General features: G+C 37.6%; 1 protein-coding gene across 6 annotated transcripts in view; it reads left to right on the top strand.

Moving 5' to 3' along the window:
* Positions 1 to 19,878, top strand: part of LOC137267519 (kazrin-like) — a 145,390-nt gene that overhangs the window by 61,504 nt on the left and 64,008 nt on the right. For 2 of the 6 annotated variants that reach the window (XM_067801994.1, XM_067801993.1), the window contains exon 1: positions 19,266 to 19,672. The exons of the other annotated variants lie outside the window; for them this stretch is intronic. In XM_067801994.1, the coding sequence (XP_067658095.1) occupies positions 19,549 to 19,672 (124 nt within the window). In that variant the 5' untranslated portion in view covers positions 19,266 to 19,548. Of the gene's footprint in view, positions 1 to 19,265; positions 19,673 to 19,878 lie in introns of those variants that run through there. 6 annotated transcript variants of the gene reach the window in all.

Genomic DNA, 19,878 nt, shown 5'->3' with positions numbered 1-19,878 from the left:
TTTCGATTGTGAAAAGGGCATCTAACGTTATTGGTTAATGTTAGTGATTTCATTTAATTGTGAGATCATCAGTTACCAATACGTCACAATTATGTTTTGCGAAGCATTGTGATGCACTTAAATGTTTTGTTATGGTCATGGGAGAGTCCTCATAGGAAAGTTGTGGGTCATGTGACTCCACTATCATATGAATCACTATATATTTGATTGTGACTAAGACTTAGAGAAGATTCTACAGTAATTCACATATCTGTAGTTGAAAGAAAGTATTTGGTAAAGAAGTTAGATTAGAATGATGCATACAAATTAGCCTGATAGCAATAGCCTTATAGCATTCATTTTCCATGAAATGAACTGGTAATGAGCAAGATGGAGTACAAAGACATCTCAGAAACACATTAAGTTATGTGGATACTCATATGGTGATTAGAAGTATGCATTCACAGTCATTATATTAATCTTCTCAGTAGTGAAATGAAGTCAGGTGTGTGCCTCTTAAAAAATATCACCTTTAGCATGCTGTCCAGTCAAAATGAAATAAATATATCCTTTAGCTTAAACCCATTTATTACCCAAGAATTTATTCAACTTATTTCATCTGTTATGATATGTTTTACAACTATGAAACTTACTTAAAAAATCCTTGATTATGTTCTTGTCTCTGACAACTGAATAATAGTGTTAGTTGCTGCATAGCTATAGGTAGAGCTGATACATGTCATAGTACCATTAGCTGTATAGCCTGATGCTTATGATTCTTATCACTGGATTGCCTGGTCCAGACTGGTTTTATAAACTACTGGAATACTGGAATATTGCTTAGTTTTGTGCTAACTACAAACACCACATTTATATGGAATCCAAAGTATACAAATATTGGCCCAAACTGACCTACATGCTTTATGCATTCTCAAATCGCAGATATGTTTCACAGAAATATGTCTGTTAGTACAGCGAAGTGAAGTGTACTACTTTTTCAATCAAACCATTTGGTGGCCAAATAAATTTATGTATTACTTAGAGACTGTTTGATTTTTTTGTTATAATTCAACTTCTAGTTGTATCTGAGGGGATAATTTTGACTGATTTACAGCTGTTTTAGCTCTCAGAAATTAGTCACAGAAAAGGGAATATGATTAAGAGACGCTAACCTGTCCACAAAAGTTGACCCTGAACCTAATATAGCTGTACCTGTTGCCTTTCTTCTCATTTATTGGACATTTAAGTACTTCCTCCTTCAGAACAGCCCTGATACGATCTTAGCAAAACAAAATCTGCATGTATTAAGCGTTAAAAAACTTTCCCAGTCCGTTTCCGCCATTCTGTACCCATGGGGGTCTCATGTGTGATCTTTGTGAGTCAGGGCTTCACCCCACACTGAGAGTGTTCCTGGAGATATACATGAAACTTTATACTTATTGTTCATATGACCCTTACTAGAGTTCTCTGGCTGATCCTGGATTAAGGGACAGTAGAGCATGGATTAGATCTGTTATTGATCTCTAGAAATGTGATCAGCTGTTAATCTTCATCAGCTGTTCAGGAGGTGTTATAGAACTAAACATTAACTTTTGTATAAGAGTAGGCATTATGGTCAGTTAAGGTGACCCATTTTCGTAAATTGAGGTTTGAGATAGCTTTATATTTCCTTCCATTATAGGGTTGAGGTGACCCATTTTCGTAAATTGAGGTTTGAGATAGCTTTATATTTTCTTCCATACTAGGGTTAACTTCTGTGTCCATCCGTCTGTATGAAACTGTAAATGTACTCTATCCACTTCTGTACAAAGAATGCTTAGTGGAATTCAGTGAACTTATACATGGGTCTTCTTGGGACTCTAATCATGTGCATCTCATATTTTGTTTTTGTATTTTAGTGTTGTTGTTTTTGTAAGTTAAGAGTCATTTAAACATTTTGCAGAATATCTCCATGATGATAGCGTCATAGGGGACGAAAAGGGGTGTACATGATCCACTTCTCCTCCAAAACTGCTTTATGGAATCCATTTAGATTACTTGCTTTATAGGGACTTTAAAAGTGTGCATCTAATATTTTGATTTTGCATTTTATTTACTTTTTCAATATTAACAATATTAATGCTATTTGAATTTACATAAATTTTGTTGAATTTCTCACAGAATATAATGTTAGGGGATGTAGTCTATCCACTTCTCCACAAAAACAGAATTGATTGAGCTTCTACACTGGGACTCTAAAGGTGTGCATCTTGTGCCTTGTTCATCCATTTTTTTAATTTTGTCACTTCTACAGATGTTTGAACTTAGTTGAATTTGGTTCTATTCATCCTGTTGTCCTGTACAAGAGGGGGTGTACCTTATCCACTTATCCTGAAAAAAAATACTCCTCAAAAGTCATTTTGCTGGCACATGTGCCTAAATTTTGTCTTGTTCTCATTGTATTTATGTATTCTTACAACTAGAAGAAATGATACAGAACTTATACATAGACAAGCACTTTGTGTCTGGATGTATGATAGTTTGATAGTAACAAATAAACCCATTTATACTGAAAAGGAGTCCCTATGAGATGGAAAATTCAGAACGTGAGGAAATCTATGCTTGTTCCATATAGGGCTTTACCATTGGGCCTTTAGGCAGTAGGGAAAATAATGCGGTTCACAGACTGTTAGACAGACTAAACTTATACCAGTTATCACCATGTACAATAGAATCAAGTTAACAGTTATAGATTCATAGCGTAATCACCCTTCTTCCCTAACCCTGTAATTTTGGAAGATTAATGATAAAACAGGCATTTCTATAAATGGATTCCCTCAAATATATGATTCTGGGAAAGTAAGGACAGACAATGGTAAATATTCCCTATGTAGGATAGTCAGTATACAGTTCCTCAGTGTGGTTTTTATCAATGGAGGTAGAAAGTCATTGAGTCCATTCAGAGATAGCATTGTGATGTCACACATCCTGGGTATACAGGATGTTTATACACCACATGACATCAGAGTGTTACAACACTTTTATCACACCTCATGCAATGTTAAATGTAAACACACAATGGCCACTGAAGGTGGAATCATAGCATTGTCTACCTTCAAGTCAGTCCTCAGGTAAATATATTGATGATACTGAGACTTACGTTATGACTCTAGTTATGTACATCAATGGTTTTGATAGATATGCCCATGACATCTGCCTTGACAGAAAAGTATGCAGTGTTTTGATGTATTCGTTCGATACTTGCATTCCGATCTATCATGATTTATAGGGACAAGCAGATGGGGAGAAAATTACCATGTTGTTCAATATTTGTTATTAAATTACAAAAAACTAAAACAAAATCATTAGTTATTTCATATATTTCAGTAGTGTTTAACATTGTATTCTTGTGGCATATTTACTGCAATAACATATGAATAAACATTTAAGCCTTTTCACCATTGGTCATATTTTGTAAAGTACTTAGCACAATTTGCAAAGTCAGCATCTGAAAACATAACATAGTTATAACTGTTATCAAACATACCCTGCTTTGTCCTCCAGAGTTGCTTCCCTTTAGCATGTGCAAAACCTATGGTTGTGGGTCTAAGTCCTGCTTATCAACATTATGTTTCTAGGTTAGTCAGCACCTTACAGTAGGTAAATATCTCTTCCCTGCAATGAACATATTTTGCATAAGAAACAGTTCCTATATTCTCTTTTTTTTATGGTCTTGATAAATCCCAGGGTAGGCATGAGGCACTTAGAAGACTGATAGGTGAGGTTCCTACTCTCAGCTGATATTATTTACAGAATTAGACATTCTCTATATGGTTCTCTGGTGAAGGCTTTAAGTCATAGAGAAGATGAATTGCATGATATGGGCTGGTGGCAGAAACTGCACTGCCTCAGGTGGCTATTAGATGTCTTTCATTTATACATGTGCCAAGATGGTTGTTTGAAAACACCTGCTTGGGTGGCTATCAACTACATCGAAGTATTATGTTTATAGTCTCTCTTTCACTTATACTGAAATAAAGATACCTCTGACTTTGAGAGTACATCTGTGATTCTTTAGCGGGTTTAGATTTATTACGTTCAGGCTGAATATGAATAGTATCTTCAGCTTCTGGCCATGAGTAATTGAATGAGTGAGAGTGTTGGTTGGGGGATATGTGTGTTGGTTGTGAATGTGTCGTGTTGGTAGGGGGATTTGTGTGTTAGTTGTGAATGTGTCATGTTGGCTGGGGGATTTGTCTGTTAGCTATGAATGTGTTGTGTTGGTAGGGGGATTTGTGTGTTGGTTGTGAATGTGTTGTGTTGGTAGGGGGATTTGTGTGTTGGTTGTGAATGTGTTGTGTTGGTTGGGGGATTTGTGTGTTGGTTGTGAATGTGTCGTGTTGGTAGGGGGATTTGTGTGTTGGCTGTGAATGTGTCGTGTTGGTAGGGGGATTTGTGCCTTGATTGTGAATGTGTGTGTTAGTTGGTGGCTGTTTGAGAGAGTGTTCAATATGCTGTTACTTTACAACCTAGTTACTTCCATCTGCATCATTTGGTCAGGATATACAGACCAGTGGTTGAAGTCCCACAGACATAGATAGATAGATAGATAGATAGATAGATAGATAGATAGATAGATAGATAGATACATAGATAGATAGATAGATAGATAGATAGATAGATAGATAGATAGATAGATGGATAGATAGATGGATAGATAGATAGATATTGCACAATACAGATCTGTAATCAACGTAAATTTCATTCCTCTTCCCTTGATTGACTTGGTAGTCCCATAGAAGGATCAGGATAATGTTGATCTTTGACAAAAATTAAGGAGGAATGAGAACATTATTTTGATAAGAGCACAACCACCTGCTTTTCGGTCCAAAGTGAATTTAGTGCTGTTAATATTATTGGATGTGGTTAGTCATTTGATAGTCTTGGGGTCATGGAATTTGACTGAAAAAAGTTCATTGGTCTAGAAGATGCATGATAAAAACAGTTATGCTTAAGACAGTTAAAAAAAAGAAAGTATCCTCCACTAAAAAAATATGCTTTTGAAAAAAATAAATTCAACTCAAAGGTTTAATAGAAAAAAGCATGTTTATGGCTCTTACGAAGGAAAAATATTTCAGTCTCCGTTACAAAAAAGTAGACTCAGAAAATAGACGTGCACTTTGCGAGAGGTCTGATATTGTTCCACTAAGAAACCAGTACTTACGCACAATTCGAAAGAAACATACAGAGGGTTATGAGCTTGTATATTTGGACGAAACATGGGTAAATGCTTCCCATAAAACAGGGACACAATGGTTCGCTAGCTCCTCTTCAGAGTCCTGTGCCAGAAAATTACCACTTGGCAAAGGAGAGCGACTGATTGTGCTCCATGCTGGTTGCAAGAGTCGGGGATTCCTACCTTGCTGCTCCCTAGTCTTCAAGGCAAAATCTAAAGACAACCGAGACTGTCATACCGAAATGAATGGGATGGTTTTCTTAGAATGGGTACAAAGTCAGTTGGTACCAGCACTGCCCCCCAAAAGTCTGATTGTCATGGATAACGCTCCATATCATGGCTTTCAAGTACCTAATACAAAGGCCCCAACATCTAACAGTAAGAAGGGGGACATGATAGAATGGTTGCAAAACAAAGCAATATCGTATCCAGAAAAAGCAACCAAACCTGTTCTGTATTACATCATAAAGTCAAATAAAACCGCACCTGTCTTTAAGGTTGATGAGTACCTTACAGAAAATGGTGATTCAGTTTTGCAATTGCCACCCTATCATTGCGATTTTAAACCCAATAGAACTCATTTGGGGTGTCATGAAATCAGTTGATGGCAGGCAAAATGTAACATTCAAACTTTGGGATGTACAGACGATTGTTTCAACATTCAATAGACACCATCACGCAGGAAACATAGCAAAAGTGCTTTGAGAAAGTTGAGAATGAAATAGAAAGACATTAATGGGAAAGTGGACTGGACCATGCCACCATCAAGCCAGTCGTCATCAGGGTAGACTCTGATGACAGTGACACTGATTCGGACAACTGCCTCTTCTGCAAGTGGCAACACTGACTCCCATTGAACATCTCAAGTGGTAACCAGATAACGGCTTTTGAGATGACCCCATCTTCACAACACACGCTTGTTGATTACCTGACTGTTCTACCAGCAAGTGCCCCCCCTGGTATAAAATAGCAAAAGGTGACAAGAAAATGATGATCGTTTGTTAAACAACTTTTTTATGCGGGTGTCCCAAATTTTGAGACACATCATCAGAGTTGGTCTGTCGATGTCATGTGACTGTGCAAAATTTGGTTTTGTTGCAATTATTAGACTTTGTGTGAGTGAGCAATTCATCGGTCTCAAATGGAATCAAACGGACTGAAGGTTGGGATAGCACTCAAGTGTAATGAAGACTTTCATTGGCTGGTTCATCTGCCACTATCCTTGGGGCTGTTTGTTTATGACGTAAGCTTTAAGTATATTGTGAGAACTGGTGGATTGCCATCAGCTCGGTTTCATGGTTAATAGAAAATGTCATATATATGTATTTACATCTGAGTGAGTCATATTCTACAGCATCAACTTTCCAATTGTGGAATAGTTTCTATAATGTCTTAGTTTAGTGAGATTATATGCATCATATCAGCGTAGCATTTTTTCCCAGTGTTGCACTAAAGCTGGGTACTATAGTGTGACTGGTATCAGCATCATGCTTTATCTCCAGTGTTAGCTATAGGTGTGTACTATGCAATACGCCTCGTATTAGTATATCTTGACATCTCTAGGGTTAGCTACAGCTTTGAACTTGTGATGATATGCCTCATATCAGCATAACGTATTGTTACTTCTCCAGTGTAAGTTGCCTTGTTTCAAGGCTGTAGTGAATGCTGAGCACATCAATGTACAGTAGCTCTAGCCTTTAAAAAGTCTAGATAATCGGATAATAAAGGACCTCAGTCTGTTATTTTTAAAAAAATATCAATTTATCTATTATTTTTTACCTTAGAGATGCAATGTAAGCTGTGTACAAAATTTCTCTCATCTGTAAGGTATGTGTCAGCATATTCTTACATCCACTGTTTTTTAAGATAAAGCTTGTGTCTGCATACTGATAATCCCAAGTGATCGTCCAGTTTTACATACATACTACATCCTCCCAGACGCAAGCACAGCTTCTGTGGTCATTGGCCAAGGTTGTCAAATTACGCTGATAACCAGACAGGGATGATAATTCAAGGAAAGCATACTTTCAGTGAAATATAGGCTGTATATTGCCGGCTTCCTATAGAAATAATGCCTTCAGTGGTGCTACCTAAAAGAAACTGATACTGTCCATCCATCCTACTAAAGACTGAAAACTTTATTTATTGGTAATTTCATGTTAACATGCAGCATCCTTTTTCTCAGCACTGTGTGGGCATGGTCAAAATACAGTTTTTTATCTTGATGAATTATTTACTTAAGCTTCACTTTTTATTTGAAGTGGCTGATGAGGTAGCCTAACGGTTAAGGCGTCCACCTGGACTCGATTCCACACATGGGTACAATGTATAATTCTTGTGCCTAGCTCACTCACTCACTCGCTCACTCACTCACTCTCGAATGTCTTTACTATCACAGAAGAGGATTTTTATTGCTCAGTACTGCTATACAAGTAATGTATTTGTGATATCAAGAATTGGTTATACCACTTTTTTGTGCACAGTGATTTAGTTACAAAAGAAAAAAGTGGCAATGCTTGAATATACTGTATGTACAAGTAAGCCTACAGATTGACTGACCTTTTAGTGCTGTTAAAAGGACCACTAGTTTTGCAAGGTGGGGATGAGGGGTGTCTGTGCAGATTTGTCTTTTCCAAACCAGAATTTCAAAACCATTCACTATTTCTTCACCAAACTTGGCACATAGATAGATCTTATCGTGTACTGGTACCGTTTGGTAGTTATGGATTAATTAATGAAATATTTTTGGCAACAGTTTCGAGGTTCACTAAATTTGGTGGGTGTGCACTTTTCTTGAGCAGAACTTTAAACCTGTTCACTATTTCCAAACCAAACTTGGCACAAGGATAGGTCAAGTGGTGTTCTGGTATCTGTTGGTACTGTTGGATTTCTGAATAAAATGGTTTTTTTGTGCTTTCATTCCAACAAGTTTGACTTCAAATGAATTTGGAAGTAGTGTTCCTTTCTAGAGCAGAACTTGAAAACCTTTCAGTACAATCCTTCCTCTTTGCAATATACACACCAAAACATTTGACTTCATCATAACTAGTAGACATACTCATGAAGAGTATTTTGCCATTGCTGACAATATTGACAACTTTGTCTTCTTGTTAATATTTTTGTGTTCTGTATTCATAGAAGCGCACTATGAAATAGTTTCATTTAAACATTTTAAAAATTATTACAAATTTGAACAAGAGCATACAAAAGTGATATGGAAAGTTGGTTTCATGAGCTCAACTTCTGACCTGTAACTGAATGTGTATCTGCCCCAACAAAGGCCCAGGAAGATGACACACGCCCCTTACCCCCGAGGCCCCAAGGGATGATTTCTTCACATAATTCTTCACACATTCGTCACGTAATGAACAGACTGAGAGAAAGTTTTAATTGCATTAGTATCAAAAGTGAATTTGCTCCCATATTTCCGTTTTTCCCACGGTGGTGAAAAAGAATTTTGTAATCTTTTTTTTGAGTTAAATCTTGAAATGAACAATCGTACAGAATATGCCAGTTAATGCTTAATTAGGTTTGAATAATTCACAGAGGAAAAGACCTTTAAATTGTATAATTCCAGACTTTGAATGTTTTCGGATCAATACTAGGTTTGAAAAAATTAGTGTTGATTGAAAATTATCGTCACATTCCTAGTTGTGTCTGCCCTGGGGGTGGGCTCATCCGTTATGACAAGTCTGTCACAATGACGTCCTTGTGGCAAGACTAGGCTCTCTCACAGCTGAAATTTCACATCCAATTATTCTAATGTAATAAAATAGTTTCCCAGATTTTGAGAGCTTAAATACTGGAATAATTGAATGTGACTTTTGGCACTAATCCACCCTTTGAAAATCTCAGTGAGAAGATCATGGACATTAATCTTGTCATTTTCAGATTCAGAGTAAACCACCTTTGTCCATGTTGTATTTTTCTTTTTATAAATGTTGATATTGGTATTAGATGGGTGGGCTGGCTCAAGTGGGTAACAAAAATTGCTGTTAGAGATTATTATAGCTAATTAGAAGTAAGATTTGATAATATGATTGTGATCCACTTTGCACATTGTACCCATGTGGGGAATTCAGTGCGGGTCTTCGGCAGGAACCAAAATCATGCATGCACGCACACATACACACACATATGTAAAGTTACGTGTCTACACACACATATGGAAAGTTACGTGTCAAAGTGCATGCTTCTCACTGCAGAAACCGAAGTTAAATGTCAATTCTACTGTTCTCACTCTGCCATTCGATTGCTTAATTACTACTTCAGAACGCTAGATGATTTATGCTGTGTTGATGTATACAGAATGAAAAGTTTTAATCATTTCATATGAATAGGAGAAAACACACCTTCGAAGTTTTGGTAGACAATGTAAAACCAGGGGGGAGGTATTTCTCGACCCCGATGGTTTTACATTGTCTACCAGAACCGAGAAGAAGTTTTTTCTCTATCATATAGACCATCAATGATGGGTAATTGCAATGTAGATGATAATTTAATGAAGCCACATAACAATAACGGAAGCTTGTGTAAAATCAATTTAATTACAGTAACTATAAGTAGATAATTTAACCTTTCCATCTTCGTCGGCCCAGTGGCCGTGCAGTAGAGCGAGAATGCCTATGAGAGAATTGCTGTTCCAACCCCGCTTCGGAAAACCTTTGTATTGTGACTTTAATCTTGAACAATATTTTTCAATTGATTTCAAACACTCATGTATCATTTGAATGTTGGTGTTCATATAAAGTTAGGAAAAGTAAACCCTGGGAAGTGGTCTTACTAATGAAAAGTAAAACCTGGAAAGTGGCCTTACTAATGAAAAGTAAAACCTGGAAAACGGTCTTTAGTAACTAACGAAAAGTAAAACCTGTCTCCCCAAAACAAAACCCTCAAATGCGGTTATTCTGGGAAAACAAGAGATGACCTAATATATAGTGACAAGCACACTTTAGGTTTATATGACTGACTATAGGGCCAGTGCTAGACCTTTTGTAAATGCACCTGTTCTACAACTAGAAATCACTGGCACATACTTGTCAAGCGTAATTGCCTCCCAACAATTCATGGAATTCATTTTCAAACATCTGTGTAAACAGAACCCAAACAGGCACTTTTATGGTTTCCATTCTATGAGGATTTGTGTCAGGTAGGTTTGTAGTCCAATAATATTCACACAGGTCCTGTACATACAGAGAGTCTACTCCCACAGAAATGCTAATTGTGGGCAAGTACACACTGCTAGTACATCACATGGGAGCTGATGGGTGTTGCCAGTACATCATATGGTCAAGTTGTATTGCTTGATCCTGTCTGTACACACTTGTAACCTTATGTCAAAACCACTTTTACAAAGGTTGGGATATGATGGAATTCAGTGATCACACTCTTGAGACAAACTGTGCGGACTCATGTTTCCTTATATGATGTGTTGACTTCAAAGGAGATGGTCCCTTGTTACCTTGACAATGAAATGAAAGGTGTTAGTCCAGAAACATGCTTGTAGCATGGATGTAAATTACTGTAGGGTTGTAGGAAGAGTTGGATGTTGCCTAATATTTCCTACTGCAAGGTATTGTGATATGTGTAGGTGTATTGCAATATGTAGTTCAAATTATTGTGAAAGTGTAACAGATGGTTTAAGGTAATATAATTACTGTTTCTTTTCTTTTAAAACAATGCCAGTGGCCATTGTCAGATGTGATTGTACAAGAGATCATTTGAAAGCGTTTCCAAAAGGAAGACTTCACTCTAAAGTTAAAAGAAAAAAGCGTATGCAGTTTCATCTGCCAATTTGGTTTGTTTATTAATTCTACAAGTCCCTGTACCAAACTGTTTTATTATTTATATGGTTTAAAAGTCAAGCAAATGCAATTATATGACCAATAAACATTCTCAAGACAATTATTGTATAATAATACAGAGGAAATACAAATGCTATTAGTATTGTTGACTACATCATGAAAAATGCTGATTAAGGTCAAGAAAATTGCCAATCGTAACGGATGAACCGGTTCATGAAAAATGTACCTCAATGTGTCGTACTATGAAGTTCATATTGCAATATACCAGTTAAAATAAAATACTGAAACAACAAGCCATACAGTGCAGTACTAAAATAACATGTGCAACAAACCATACAGACACAATAAGTGGCACAGACACACCTAACTTTTCTAACGTCAACACTATTCCCTTGATCTCACATGAAAGCTGTCATATCCTCATTTAACTTAAATTTTGTTTACGGCAACATTAAACTGCACTCACCCACTCATTCACCCACTCACTCACTTGACCTGTGAAGTTCAGGTTAGAATTGATCCCAATTGCATAGATCAAAGCTCATGCTGTTGATCACTCTAATGTTTGTTCCAGACTTGATTATTTACAGACCAGTGTAAACCTACACTCACTCACTCACTCACTCACATAGCTCTACAAATTGTCCTGATCGCTTCCTATAAATGTATAGTGAAACAAGGCAAATATTGACATAGTCAAGAAGTGCTTCTCTTCCCTGAACTGCCCGATTTACCTGTTGACATGGTAGATTACAGTGCATGATGGGTGTTTGCTCTGTAATATATACAACATGGTCTGTTTGTGCACACAACAGCAGTGTGTTGAGCACATGCTCCTCAAAGCATGGTACAGGTAAGTGCAGGGGAAAGGCAAACAAGCACTGCTGTTAAAGTAGGCATTGTTCTAAAGGATTAGACATGGTGTGGTAGTCTAGTGGTTAAAGCATTCGCTCATCACGCTGGAGATCCAGGTTCAATTTCCCACATAGGTACAGTGTGTGAAGCCCATTTCTGGTGTCCTCTGTGGTGATATTCCCAGAAAATTGCTTATAGAGGAGTAAATCCATGCTAACACACAATGATCAGAGGTGATAGATGTGTCCAGACATTTTGGAAGACCAAGCTGATCCTTTTCCCCAAATAGCCGAACTTTCTTTATCAATCCTACTCATTCACCTTCAAACATTGAACAGTTTCAATTTCTTTAAAAAGTAGCACTCTATATGAATGATTAGTTCTGTGAACATTTCTTCTGATGTCTGAATCTTACTTCAAAGTAAATTGAAACCCCGAGTTGGATCAGATATAAATCTGAAGTTACTACTATAAGGACAGTTAGTAGTTAATTATGGTTATCACCCCAATCAAGTGAGTTAATTGCCCATGTTATCTCATTCAATCACCTGTTAGACTTCTGTGAATCTTCAAAGTGTTGGCCTACAACAGGGAGATTGGGAGGGATTTCATCAAGTTTAATCCTCCTATTTGCCATTGATAAAGTAAAGTTTGTGCCTGGATGGCTGCAGATAGCACCTGTCATTCGCTGTCCTACTACAATTCTCCTTCCGTGTGTAAAGTAAACCACCCTAGTGTTGTCCATGGTTGGAGGAATCTGTAGATAAGGTGAGATTGGTTTTGCCTCAGTCATTGCTATCCCTTCACAATGGCCTGCACTGTGTATACCAGTGATGTCTTGTCTATCCTCAGTAATCAAGTGCATTAGATAGCAAGGCTGATGCTTAAAAACTTAAAAGTCACTGACTCACTCCAGGTTGTTTGATTTCAAGTAAAATAGTTTTGATGTTTGTAACCATGGCAGCCTCCAATGTCTGATGAAAAGTTGTTGAAAAGTGATTGTCATGTTTAGGGTCTGTTGTTAAATATGGGAGAACTTAACCGATTTTTGATAATTCTGACGCAAATGTTAGTTTAAGAAACATTGATAAGTGAATGTAAGTCGTTTGTCACGTGCAGCTGTTAAACCTCAGGCTTCTCAATTTGAACATAAAAATGACAAAGATAGATTGTGTACCCTGCCGGTTGAAGACAGAGATGCTGTGTCTCGCGGCGAGGTTCAAACAGCAAAAAGTTGAGCCCAAACACGCTGTGTTTGAAGAAGAGAACTCTCCTGGTCTGGAAGGAAGTTTTGTGTTTGTCAGAGGTTGGTGTACACCTGCCTGACTCAGGTAATCCTGCGGTGTAGCAGGTCATGTGACCACAGTTGGCCTTGAGTGGCATCGAACTCTGTTTTAATATTAGGTTAAGAACAGGCAGTTTGAATTTACAGCAATTTCAACACATTTGGAGCATTCCTGCCAAATAACTTGGAATTTGGTGAAAGTGTTGACCCTATTAGACCGATGATAAAAGTATAATTGAAGCAGAAAGATGGTGGTTTACAGTAACTTGTGAAAGAAAAGTAAACTTTCAGGCAAAATAAGACTTACAACATACATCTGATATTTTCATATGTTATTAGTTATAAAGAGGATCAGGTATGGGTTGCACTGCAATAATTAGAATTTAGATCAGTACTGAGGAAATATGATAGTTTGAAAAGTCATAAAATGGTTCCTCAAAATTCAGTTTATCTTTTTTGAGAATAATCTGAATCATGCTCAGTCTTTTCTTTCTTTTCTCGTTTAGAAATGTGAAATTCTGCAGGAAGCGCATATTTTGTTTCAGATCTGTATTTAGGGTTTGCTAACTGTACATATTTATTCTTTAGATTCAATTATTATCATGAATATTCATGAAAGTAAAGATCATTTCCTTTAGTGCTTAATCTCAGTATAATCTTGATGTGAAATAAAGATATAACTTGACAATATAATGTACAGACCTCATATACCACTGTGGCCTGAAATCTAGTATTTATATGTATAGTGTATATACACAAGGTGACATGAAAAGCGAAGAATAAAGCCTTATTCACTCGACTGACCAGCCAATCACTTGCTCATTCTTTATTCTAGTTGTATGTTAGTTTTAAATCTGTGATAATCTAAGTTGTTTTACTGTCCATCGTCGATTTATAATTTGATTGCATTTATTATGAATATATAATTTTGTAAGTTCACATTATGACAGAAATATTGTAGATGCGGCTATAACTCTTATAGATTACATTTAGACACCAAGTCTGGCTAAAAAGCAGTATAATAAAACCATTCACTCATTAACTCACTTACTAGCTCACCTGCTAATAAAACTCACTGTCTTGCTCTCTCACTCACTCTAAGACCACCTGGGCACAGTAGCACTGACTTTGATCCATAAATTCTTAGAACTTTTTAATCTTAAACGATGATTTGATGAGAAGCTTTGTGAAGATGTGAGCCCGTAAGGAGGGCAGTAACCTGTGTTATCTGATAGCATTGAAAGTTTCTAGCCTCTTGACCACAGTGATTAGAGGGTTGTGGTCCCGGCTTTACCTTGTCATTGACCACAATCATCTGTGTCCCTCCATTCAACCTGTCCATGTTTTGTGCTTACTGAACAACAGATGAGATGAAACTTGATGTGTCAAAAGATTTGCTCAGCTGAGACTCTCGCTGACGACCACTCTGGATGGATCTTTAGGATATCTGTGTCGTGGTTTCTGCAAAAGAATGGTAGTCTAGGAAACTATGTTGGAGTGGATCATAAGATTATCTGATTGATGGTTTAGTAGTTGCTTAGTGGCAGCAAAACGTAGGATTGGAACAACGAGAATTGTCGGTCTATGTCTGTGCTGCTTTGTGGTATACAGTTCACAGGTAGAATTAAGCCAAGCCGGTCATTTTGAGAACTTGGATTGGAACTATGCATTCTGGAGTCCTGTTCCATGAACATGGTCATTTGTAGAGCATACAGGACGCAGATCAGTTGGATTTAAGCAAGGCCGAAAGACCATGGGAATTACAGATTCTAATGTCAAGGCTAGCATGTATGAACACTTTGAGCTGATGTTTTGCCTGAGAAAATGACCTTAGTGATCTTTTCATCTGAACTCTTTGTTTTGGATATGTTGATCATTGGTGATCAGTTGGATTCGAACTGTGGACACACTGAACTGATGTTTTTGCCCAAAAGAGTGACCTGAGTGCTTTTCAGCTCTTGTGTTCACCAGTCTCTCTCAAACTGTCAAGGATACCTTGTTGAAGAAAGACATATTATTTTCATTCATAGGTGAGTTGTGACAGTTGGATTTTAACTACAGGCACTACCGGATGTATGTGGTATCCAGCATTAAAACTGAAGGTTGTTTATGTGCAACTGTCAGGTGAAACATTTGAAGGAAGGAGGTTATAGATGGATGTGGTGTTAAAAAAACCTGTGATGCCCAGCTGCTTCAGCCTTTGAGATTGACTGGACATTCATCCTGATTGAAGATTGCGGTCTCTTATTTTCTCAAAGGAGGCAGAGATTACAAGGTTTGCAAATTTCAAGGTTCAGAGATTAAAAGATTGTTAGATTCTAAGGTTTTCAGGTTCATAGGTCACAAAGTTTGCAGATTTAAAGATTCCATGATTCATATTATGATAAATCTGAAGTTTTACTCGGTTCAAAGGTACATAGCTACATCACATCATTGTCACAATATCTCTCTGTTGAAGGTAATTGAAGGTCATATTCATAAAGACAAAAAGCCTCATGATGGAGGGTCAAGGTCAAATGTCAGATATGCATTTGACAGGCAAAATCAATCTGCCTCAGTCATCGGCTGTCAGCCGCTGTTTGAACAGTCAACTTAAGTGTAATCATGTATTATGCAATTATCTCCCTTGTTAACAGGTTGGAGGCGAGAGTACAAATTTCTCACTTGAGATTAGATAGCATAGCGTGAAGTTTGGTGACACATTTGTCATGGCAGAGGCAGGGGAAGTGAAGTGGGTCCCCATAACCACAGCTTGTCATGGATTGGATGAGTTTGCAGCTGTGGACAATGGCAAGCAGTAATTTATAATGGACAGTGGCTGCTTACAGGTGTAAACATCAGGTGAAACAATTTGCAAATGGGGTTGGAGGAAGAATGTTTCTTGGTTCTTTTGTTGAATATTGAAGGTTATGGTATTAGGGGCTTGTGTATCATTCCTAAGTAAGTTATTTGCAGCGAAGTTCAAATTTTGTAAAAGTAGATTGTGGGGTTGTTGGTTTTTTTTATTTGTTTGGGTTTTTTTTTCATTTTATTCCATGAAAATTGGAGCCACTTTTTTTGTTTTAAGCTGTTGCCAGTGATACTGAAGAAATAATAAAGTTTCTTAATCACAGTGGAAACTGTTTAAACTGGCACTCACTGGGACTGAAGAAATAATCAGGTTTAGACAAAGTGCTGGATTGAAGAGCTGATAGTAAATGTACAAGCCATGGATAGGGGCTGAGAGTTTATGCCGGTGATGACAACTTGCCGGATTGGACAGATGCTGGCTCACTCGCTCATTCACTCGCTCACTCACTCACTCACTGCTGCCATATAGGTGGAGTATTGCTGAATACAGCATTAATCAACAAACAAACCTAAAAAGACCCAAATCCTTGCAGCCTGCTGCTTTACTCCATACCCTATGTTTCACGATATGCTTACTGGATGGTTTCCTTTGTCCACTTTTCATATCATTTGAAATATATGTTTAAGATCCTGTTTCCTGGTATGTTACTTACTGAATGTTAACTCGCATAGGTAATAAGTTTCCACTTTTGAAACATTTCACCTTCCTCCACTGTAATCCACCACCACCCACCCATCCACCCAGCTTGTTAACAGTCACTAGAGGTAAGCACCAATCTTTTGTAGATCTCTATTAATACGAGCAATGTAGCTGTACAATTGCCACAACAGCGTTCTGCTTATAAGACTGAATAAACATTTGAACAGTCTCGTTTATGCTTCACTGACTCCAACCACTCTTTGTATCAGCCTCGACCTCTGGTATTGTTAATAGGTATTTTGTGCATGATTAACCATGAGGTTCTTTTGTATTGTGTCTAATTTCACTGATTTCCGTGTAGCAACAGGTAGATGGCGCTGGGTTGATATTTTAATGTGCTTGACTGGCATTATCTCAAAACTGATTAGGGTTTCAATGGCATGGATTGGGAGCCAATTAGCGTGAGGGACAGCTTGCTGTATCTGACACTCTAAAGGAGGTCAGGGGATTTAACATGACCCAAAGAAAATTGGAAAGAATCCTATTCTTTCACATTACCACTCTTAATCCTCTTTAATTGAAGTTAATATCTTTTGAGTTATATATGTATGACTTCTTATTGTGCTTAACATGCTGACTGCCTCTCACAAGTATACTCGTAGTATCACTTCTAGTAGGATTTGCCACTATGAGTTATCCCATGGCTACATCAGTGGTAGTTTAGAACAAGTTTCACATGTTGGCCAACAGGCACAAGAACTTGCTCACCTACTCAAGATCTCTGCTTGGGTCTTATATTTCTTGAAAAAAATATTCACAACTCCTCACCAATTCCAAAGAAAGACTACCTAATGTTCCTGTTATGTTAACTCTCCTAGCATTCACAACTATATGGACCATATGGTCTCTGTGTAATGTTACTGTCCAGTCTGATGTACAATTTGAATACTCATTTATCTTGGCACCCAGCTGACAATATATACAAAATCTATTGACTGTTTGAAATTTATGGTGCGAATCTTGATACCATATCATTCATGTTCCTTTGCATTGTTCAGATTTAGCTGGGGGCAGTGGGGTAGCCTAATGGTTACAGGCTTCGCTTGTTCAACCTAGGTTGACTCGCCATATAGGTGCAATATATGAAGCCCATTTATGGTGTTCCCTGCCCTTGTATTGCTTGAATATTGTAAAACTGACTTAAAACTAAACTCACTCACTCAGATATCCAACATTGTGATGGATAATAAGAAAGCAGAAGAGTTGGTTTTAAACCTTCACTGGATCATCTAATCAACAGCAAGATGATTAGTTGTAGGTAAAAATTGTTTATCTCTACAAGAAGAGTATCTAGTTTTGTTTTAAGATAATTCACAGTTGTTATATATACTTTTGAGGTGATATTACATTCCATATGTGACAGTCCAGACTAGGAAAGTGCTAGAGGCTTATTTCTCTAAGGGTATATTTCAGTATATTTACTTAAGATTAGATAGTGTTGGTGAAGCAAGAAAAAGTTGGGTTTTAAGCCACTTTTAGCAATATTTTACAGTAACATGGCAAGAGACACTATAAATGGCCTTCACACAATGTACTCATGTGAGAAGGCAGGTGCGGGGGGGGGCACAATCACCCACGGACCCTTTTGTCCTGAAATTCTGCTAAATGACCAATGAAACTTGGGTGAAAGTGAAATGGAAAACAACATCTCTCTCTTTCTCTCTCTCTCTCTCTTTCTCTCTCTTTCTCTCTCTCTCACACACACACACACTCTCACTCTCTATCTCTCTTTCTTTCTCTCTTTCTCATCTGCCCGATAAGGATCTTCAGCCTCATGAGTGAATGCTTTAACCACTTTAACCACTAGTCTACCCCACTGTGCCCATCTGTACTTTGAAAATTTTGTTAAACAGGTATAGTCAGAAACATCGACACACACGCATATAAACTATTCTTCATTTTGTGTAACACGTATTTGGGATTACACTTTCTCAGTAAAGTACAAATTTTAGTAATTTTGTTTGATTCAGATCCATCCAGGATTCAAACCCACACTCTAACCCACTCAACCACCTCTGAATTTAGAAATTAGTTGAACTGGACAAATTCACATTAGGGCTACTGTCCACTTTAACAGGGTTTCATTGTTTGAGATTTCAACATAAATCCTTAATTAGCCTCTGTATTTTTGCTCAGTCTAAAAAAAAGTCATCTCTGATATACACATGTTGCAACATGTTCAGAACTTAAAAGTCAGATTTAGGCTTTTTAAAAACTGATGCAGTGAAAGATTTTCTGTTGGCTCAATACATTAAAATCACTTTTGCCTAACTAACACAGCAGTAGGAGTGAGATGCAATGATCGTCTCCGCTGGTCTCTTTAACGGGTAATTAATGAAATCAGCTCATGTTGACAGCTACTGTCTGCTACTGTACCTCTTTGTCTAATAGCGACCCAAAATCAATAATAACGCGTACAAATCCCACCCCTTTTAGAAAACTGTTTGTACCAGTCTTAGGTGAATGTTTTCTGTCTGTCTTTTGTGTGTACATGCCGCCAGCCTGCTACTGACCCCTGACCTCCACCAATCGTTTCACTGTGTGTGAACCCCTAGACCAATCAGCATGCAGTATGTTAATGAGCTAAGGTGTACTGTCAATGGCAAGCTGATAGCCAGGTGGTTTAGACGGACAACTTTGACGTGTTGTTCGGGACGTGTCTTCTGTGTCTCCAATGTTGTATAACCCACAGTGGACATTACTTATCATAACAGCCTACCGCTGACTGCATGCTGTGTCCTGCAGAGTGACATTGCCATGCAATACAAGCTGAGTAGATAATACCGGGGACAGTCACATGTTATCTGTGTTAAATCAAATGTGGATAATGGTTGAGTGATCCAAGTGATACGGCAGTACGATGGAGAAGGGACTTTGCAGTAGCCCCTTGATTTACACCACTATGGAGGGTAATGTGGAGACAGTGGCCTTTCATCACAGGTTCAGTGATGCATGTGATAGACAAAACAAAGTAGCTATCTCAGGTAGGATTATCGCCTGTGTTTCTTTGATGTGTCTTGATTTGCAAGTAAATAGGGTGATTGATAGTACTTCCGTTAAACTACCTGTGTGCTGAGCCCTCAAGGGCTGTTGGATTGACATATTCAGTTATACATCTCTACTGAATATATTTGATATGAAACATTTCTTTTATTTTGGATATAAAATATGCTATGCATGAGAGGAACAC

This window comes from Haliotis asinina, chromosome 16 (assembly GCF_037392515.1).
Source record: "Haliotis asinina isolate JCU_RB_2024 chromosome 16, JCU_Hal_asi_v2, whole genome shotgun sequence".
In the NCBI taxonomy this organism is placed as follows: Eukaryota; Metazoa; Mollusca; class Gastropoda; order Lepetellida; family Haliotidae; genus Haliotis; species Haliotis asinina.
Note: the sequence above shows the minus strand (reverse complement) of the source record. Positions and strands in the feature narration are given on the sequence as shown.